Source organism: Musca vetustissima, unplaced genomic scaffold (genome assembly GCF_032173495.1).
Source record: "Musca vetustissima isolate MV318-11 ecotype Yass unplaced genomic scaffold, APGP_CSIRO_Mvet_v1 utg75198, whole genome shotgun sequence".
Taxonomy (NCBI): Eukaryota; Metazoa; Arthropoda; class Insecta; order Diptera; family Muscidae; genus Musca; species Musca vetustissima.
In genome coordinates this window covers 111358-118883 of record NW_026877125.1, presented here as the reverse complement: position 1 = coordinate 118883, position 7526 = coordinate 111358, and the positions used below count along the sequence as shown (strand labels likewise).

Genomic DNA, 7526 nt, shown 5'->3' with positions numbered 1-7526 from the left:
GGTTGGTGTTTTACTCGTTGGTAAAATTTCCGGACTTCATTCTGACTCCTGTACATCTCGATTTGCTCACGCTCACGTTTTTCTTGTTCTTTCTTCTTTTTTCTGAAAACACGTTTCTCCTCTCTCCTTTTCTCCCGATAATTCTCCATCACGTTACGTGTTGCTACTGTCTGCAGGGTTGCCTTATACGCTACGTTTTTCACATCAGTAGCATTACGACACTCCTGATCGTACCATGGGTTTCTTGGTGGTGGTTTTTGGTAACCAATTGTTCTTTTTGCTGCAGTTTGTAGGGAGTGGGCAATTCTTTGCCATTGTGCTTCTATACTATTATCGGGACAAGAAGTGCTTTCTTCAAGCAGATGGGTAAGTTGAGCGGAGTAGGCCTCGGCTAACTGTTGGGTTTGCAGCTTTTCGACGTCGAGTTTCCGTGTTGTATTAGATCGCACCTTTGCTGCAACATTAAGACGGGTGCGTACCTTGGCTGCCACAAGGTAATGGTCCGAATCGATATTCGCTCCTCGGATCGATCGGACGTCTAAAACACTGGATGAATGCCTTCCGTCTATCACAACATGATCAACTTGATTTCTCGTTACTTGATCAGGAGAAATCCAGGTGGCCTTGTGTATATCGAGATGCTTGAATCTGGTGCTGCTAACTACCATGTTTTTTGCTGCCGCGAAGTCAATCAACCTCATGCCGTTGTCGGATGTTTCTTCATGAAGGCTGAGTTTTCCGACGGTGGGGCCAAAGATATTTTCCCTTCCGATTTTTGCATTAAAATCTCCTAGCAGAATTTTAATGTCATGGCCAGGGCAACGGTCATATGCTGTTTCTAGGCGCTCGTAAAATATGTCTTTGGTCTGTTCATCTTTATCTTCGGTCGGAGCATGGGCGCAAATTAGACTGATGTAAAAGAACTTTGCTTTTATACGAATTATAGCAATTCGCTCATCTACTGGAGTGAATCTGGAGACAAGGTCTTTTATTCTACTGTTAACCATAAATCTGCAGCCAAATTCATGTCTCGTTTCATGGCAGCTATAATACAGGGCGTAATCGTCTGATTTACTTACGCCTGTCCCTTTCCATCGCATTTCCTGAAAGGCAATAATATCGGATTTGTACTTTTTGAGTATATCCGCCAAAGCGAACACTGCCCCTGTTCTGTACAACGTGCGCACATTCCAAGTGCAGATTCGCAGATCGTGGTCCTTTATACGTTTGCGGGGGTCGTCAACATTAGGGGGGTTTGGTTTTCTTTTTCTTTGCTTTTTCATAGTAGGTTGGGTTTTCCGAGAGTGGGCAACTAACCCTACGCCTCAACCCATTTTTTTATAGTTCTTATGGGTGAACTCGCGGCACATATTAGCTCACTATTTCATCGGGTGATAAGAATAGCTCCCCAGGTGGCACCGCGGGGAGGTCAGTGTCCACAATTGAGATGAAAGAGGGACCAAGATACCAAGACTTATGCTGGCAAAAATCGCCATGTTAAAGCCAATGAAATATTACTTTAATTTGTTGTAGTAGAGGACTGAATACATGAAATAAAAATATATATTTGAAATTTTGTGAAGACTTTTTGCTGTGCAAAAATACGGACTTGGCCTTATGTCGATTTTGTTTTAATAAAAAATGAAATATTACTTTAATTTGTTGTAGTAGAGGACTGAATACATGAAATAAAAATATATATTTGAAATTTTGTGAATTACTTTTTGAGGAATTACAGAATATTTTTTGTTTTGTATGGGGTACCATGACTTTTGCTGCTCACTGTATTTCATAAGGAAACGCAATAAGGATATCCTATGGAAGAGCAATGTAAAGTATCCTTGATACTCGAATAAATTTCAAGAGCCACATTCCGCATATAGTTGACAAAATTAATAAAACCAAAAGCATGATGTATCCATTAATAAATCGGAATTCAGAACTTAATATAGAAAATAAGATCCTTATATATAAAGGTATTTTCAATAAATATGAATTGTCAATTTATAAGAAAATATTAGAGTCGATTGTGATTTTAAACGCTGTTCTAATTTATTCGTTTACATTAAACAAAACCAACCTAACATGTCATGCTTGAAGTTTTTTTGCGTCAAAAACCAAATTCGAAAATAAGTTTTATGGATTGTAGCAGCTTTACACCCCAATTGAACGCCCATGTTTGAAGTGTAGTAGCAGCTTAAGCTAAACAAACCAGCGACGAATCATTCCATTAACGGCGGCGGTGTGCCTTCAAATCCTAGTCACACATGAAAAGGCAACGGCGTTTACTTGTCGACCTACTTCCACCTCTGGATGCAATCATCGGCAATCACATCCACAAAAAATATAAACAAAGAGAGTGAACTGAATTGAGTGACCGACCGCATCGACGAATTATGAATAAAATAAATTAAAACGCCCGGTACTTCATTTGTTGTTCTAATAAATAAAGAAAAACAAGTTCAGAAATGAATGTCGACGATATTATTTACGTAATCTGCCTGCTGGCCTGTATAGGAGCAGGCAATTATGTGCGCAAAATTCCCGACAAGAGCCAAAAGAAGTATATCAGTACGGCCTTGGGTATTTTAATGGTCTTCATTGTGTCAGGATGGAATTCGTTTCATTGCTTTGTATCAGCGCTACTGGGTGCAGCTGCTGTAATCTATGTGCATCCAAGGTTCGTATACCCCAGTGAAGGTCAAAGTTCAAAATAAAATGATTTATTTTTATTATTTTTCCCAATTTTGTAAATTGTTTCCATATTAGCAAATGCCATTTAGCTGCCTTTACTGTGATGTTTGGCTACTTGGCATTCTTCCGTTTGGCTAGTAAATTTGGTCTTCCTGATCCCCCGGGTCATATAAATATGATTCAAATGGTTATGACCTTGAAGGTATGTGTGTGGTTTTGTTGCTATTGCTATTTTGTGTGTGTAGTGCTAAAACAACTGCTTTTTAGATTGCCGGTATTGGTTTTGAAAAAACTGCCTCTTGGAAAAAACTTAAAGAACGCGAAAAGAATGAAGACGTGGAAATATCTGAATATGATACTGCCGTACAATCGGTAGATATAATTGAGATTATCCATTACTCGTTCAATTATATTGGTATATTGACGGGTAAGTAGTAAATTGCACACCTGGCTACTGAATGTACCTACAGAGGTTCGAACCAGACAAGAGATAAGAACTATAAAAAAACGTTTATCATTATTGATGGTTAATCAATTTAAACAATAACGCTTTTAACAATTAAGTTTATCGCTACTGTCTATAGAATTTAGTAAAGCGTTAGCAATATGAAAGCTAGAGAGAGAAACCCTACGAATCGTCTCATCAGACATATTTGGCGGGGAATGTTACGTTGATAATTATACCCTCAGCCGTATGGCTAATAAGGGAATATGCACTTTGATACGGGAAAAATGTGCCTCATCGAAATATTGATTTTAGACGCCATGTTTCTTTGGACCATATCCGTTTCACACAATTTAGAGTCGATTTACAAATTTCCCAACGGTCAAAATTGTGCTGATATTTCATTATAAAATATCATGCAAACAACGGACTATCCGTTTTGGATCAAACTTTTTAAGCAAGCCTATATCATATACAAAGATGGTTTACTCCTTCTACGTGGGCAGTTTGGAAAGTTCTTAGTCTAGCACAAAAAGCGCGGTATAAACAGTAAAAGGTTGTTTGAAAACTTCCATCTCTGTTATGAACACATGTTAAATTTTGGTTCCATATGAAGGAGTTGCCAGATCGAGACAAGGGACCAATTTGAAAGACAATGTTTCGAAATGTTCTCTTCCTCTTGAACTTTCCATCGTATTCGTGGCCTTACCCTTTCTTCGTGAACCATCAGCTTGGCTCGCCTTTATATGCCTTTCGAACTGGGACATCGTTATGACCTAGCCAAAGTAGTCGCTGCAGTTCGATATGTTTGATTATGTCGATGTCCGAGGATAAATGGTACAGCTCATGGTTAATTCGGCGGCGATATTCACCGTCAACGCAGATCGGTTCATAGATCTTTGCTTGCGCAAGTACCCATGGTTTGGTCTGCCGGGAGGTGGCCTTTTTTCTAAACTGCTTACTTTGAAACCATAGTAGCATCAGTTGGCCAACACTACTCTTCTCCGGATTTCATATGATGTTTATGGCGGAACCGAGGTATATTAAATCCCTGACTACTTCGAAGCTCCAGTTCTCATGCTGCACAGTTGGTCCGAGTCTACTGAACGTCTTGCGCGTTGATATCAACAGCTTGGTTTTCTCGGCATTTACTGCCAGACCCACTTTGTCAGACTCCTTCTCAAATAGTTCAAAGGTGGCTTTTACCGCTCCCAACGTTCGACCCAAGTACCCAAGTATTGCTTTTGCTGCAGTTTGTAAGGAGAGGGTAATTCATTGTCATTCTATATTATTATCGGGACAATGAGTGCTTTCTTCAAACAGGAGGTTAAGTTGAGTGGACTAGGCTTCTGCTATCTGTTGAGTTTTGTGCAGCTTTTCGACGTCGAGTTTTCGTGTTGTTTTCGATCGCACCTTTGCTGTTACATTAAGACGAGTGCGAACCTGGGCTGCTACAAGTTAAAGGAATCGATATTCGCTACTCGTATCGATTGAATGTCTAAAACACAGGATGAATGCCTTTCGTCTATCATAATATGATCAATTTAATTTATCGTTGTTTGTTCGGGAGATAGCCAGGTGGCCTTGTGTATATATAGATGCTTGAATCTGGTGCTGCTAACTACCCTTTTGTTGCTACCGCGAAGTCCATCAATCCTTCATGGCGTTGTCGGATGTTTCTTCGTGGAGTTTTAATTTTCTGAGAGTGGGGCCATTTCCCCTTCCGGTTTTTGCATTTAAATCTCCTAGAAGAATTTTATTGTCATGGCCAGGGCAGGAGTCATATGCTGTTTCTAGGCGCTCATAAAATATGTCTTTGGTCTGTTCGTATCTTCTGTCTTCCCGCGAAGCATGGGAGCAAATAAGACTGATGTAGAGGAACTTCTTCTAGTGCAAGCCTATTTATAAAAAATACCTAAATAAAATTAAATATTTTTGTTATAGGTCCATATTACCGTTATCGTACCTATCGCGATTATTTTGAAACCTCATATTCCGACTACGCTCCGACAATCAAAACAACTTTGGAACGACTAAAATATGCTGGTCTCTACTGCAGTCTGTACTTATTGGGCAATTACATATGGCCATTGGAGGTAAATCTTAAGTTGAATTTAAATACCAAGAAATACTAAAACTTTCTATTTTATTTTTCAGTATGCCTTGACTGATGAATTTTATAATGAACGCTCCTATTTCTATCGCCTTATGTATGTCTGGCCAACATTCATTATCTTCCGAATGCGTATATACACCGGCTTAACTTTGAGTGAATGTGTCTGCACAATGGCTGGTTTCGGTGCCTATCCTGTAGAAGCTGATGTCGCTAACGGAGCTGGTCCTCGTAAACCGTATAAGCATTTGACTCCGGAAACCTATAAGGGAGAATATACATTTACTGCCATTGTAAACACAAATGTGAAGGACGTCGAGAAGTGTCCGACATTCCGTGAAACAATGAAACATTGGAATATTTGCGTACAATATTGGTTGGCTGTTAATGTATATAAATTATTCCCCAGTAAAAAATATAGGTGCGTTTGTAATTCTTCTTCTTTTCATTGCAAATTTTCATTTATTTATTTTTCTAGAACTGTGGTCACACTACTTGTCTCTGCATATTGGCATGGTTTCCGCCCTGGCCACTATTTCTGTTTGATGGGAGCACCATTCTATGTCCACAATGAAGATATGTGGGATAAATTAATACGCAAAAATGCCACCGGTACTAAGCGCAAGATACTTGATGCTCTCTTCTGGTTCTTTAAATTTTTCTGTGGAAGTTATTTGGGTACCGCCTTCTTATTGGTGACATTTGAAAAAATATGGCGATTCTATAGTTCCGTCTATCATACATGTTATGTGGCATGGATTGTATTTTTGGTAGTCGGCACCGTTTGGACAAAACGTAACAAAGCCGAGGAGAAACGTAGAAAACGTCTTGAAGAAAAGAAAGAAGAAGTAGAAGGAACCAAAGCAGAAGAAGATAAAAAATCCCAGTAATTAGATATGATAATGGATGACAGGATCGATTTTCCCTTTAGATTAGTGTTAATACCACTCTACACAAATTATATTGCATAAAACACAAGTATATATACATACATATGTATGTTCAAAGCACAGTCAAATGCCACACAAAATAGTTATGATCTTGATATTACAATAGAAGGGCTTGGCATAGTTTTAAGTTAAAAAAACAGAACAGAACAAACCAAATTTGTAAAATGGAACTACTACTCCATTAAATCTAATAGCAAAAATAAAAATCATTTATTTGTATTGTTTACTTAACATAATACATTTACAATTATGCCATAAATAAATGATTAAATTATGATAATTCCACCCCCTATCTTTGACGATTTATTGGTCACATTGTATGGATTCAATATTTATGATGGAATCGCAAAATACAACATTTTCCAAATGTTAGGAGTTTGGCGCTCAATTTTTTTTGGGGGTGTTTGGTTAGGTTAGAATGTATTGGAACACGACTATTATTTCATTTATCAACACAGAGTTGTATGTTTAAAGTAAGAGTTCAGAAGATAAGATAATAATCAAAAGATAAGATGATGTACCAAGGTTAGGTTAGGTTTGGGGATGTGCAGTCACTTAGGTGACTACCGCACTCTGAGACCGCTAGGACCGTTGTGAACATCCACGAGAAGAAACGAGATAAGGAAATATCTGTAGGGGGGAGATGATTGGGGAAATAAAGGGAGATGAGAAGCTTACAGACAAATATAGGAATCAGACAGAAGATGTGTTACGGGTCAAGGTCGGCCAAATGGATCTTGACACGTTGTACCTAGGTTCGTTGTGCCAAAGTTCATAGGCTCTTTCGTCGAAGAATGCCTCAAGGTGCTCGTCTAGCTAGTTCGTCCGCTCTTTCATTACCCAAGATGTCACAATGTCCTGGTACCCAACACAACCGATAGCTGTAAGTTCTTCCAAAGCTGCTCTACACTTGAGGACGGCCTCAGATTTGATATAACAAGATTTAATGGCTTTAAGAACCGCTTATCCACAAAGATAGTCACCGGTTCAACGACCTCTTCATCCAGACTTTTTATCAATTCCGCTGCCTTCCAAATCGCTAAGCTTGGTTTATGGAACAACCGTCCTGCCACAAGCCAACTAAGAAGAAAATATCTAAATCTGAACCAAACCCAATAGGGTTCGTCCTTGAGAACGACGATTCAATCAGGAAGCTATATGTCAATGCTTTTTTTATTTATTTATTTATATTTTATTTTGTAAAAAAAGCCTAAAGGCCAATGAGATTTACAATATGCATGAACTTATAGTACCTACTCCAGATTATGAAAATAATAATTTAATTTACCATATAATTACAATTAATAATATATAATAATAATAT

General features: G+C 38.4%; 1 protein-coding gene across 1 annotated transcript; it reads left to right on the top strand.

Moving 5' to 3' along the window:
* Positions 1-2468: 2468 nt before the first annotated feature.
* On the top strand, positions 2469-6142 carry LOC133321705 (lysophospholipid acyltransferase 7). The gene is made up of 6 exons (XM_061530789.1): positions 2469-2680; positions 2770-2896; positions 2962-3121; positions 5084-5235; positions 5297-5673; positions 5731-6142. Exons 1-6 carry the CDS (start codon positions 2469-2471, stop codon positions 6140-6142), a joined length of 1440 nt encoding a protein of 479 aa, XP_061386773.1.
* Positions 6143-7526: the final 1384 nt, after the last annotated feature.

Bases quoted from the DNA above. Each gene is read 5' to 3' on its own strand.
- LOC133321705 (XM_061530789.1), top strand. From the start codon at position 2,469: ATGAATGTCGACGATATTATTTACGTAATCTGCCTGCTGGCCTGTATA. The intron at 2,897-2,961 runs GTATGTGTGTGG...ACTGCTTTTTAG, and splicing joins AAATGGTTATGACCTTGAAG to ATTGCCGGTATTGGTTTTGA. The intron at 3,122-5,083 runs GTAAGTAGTAAA...TTTTTGTTATAG, and splicing joins TTATATTGGTATATTGACGG to GTCCATATTACCGTTATCGT.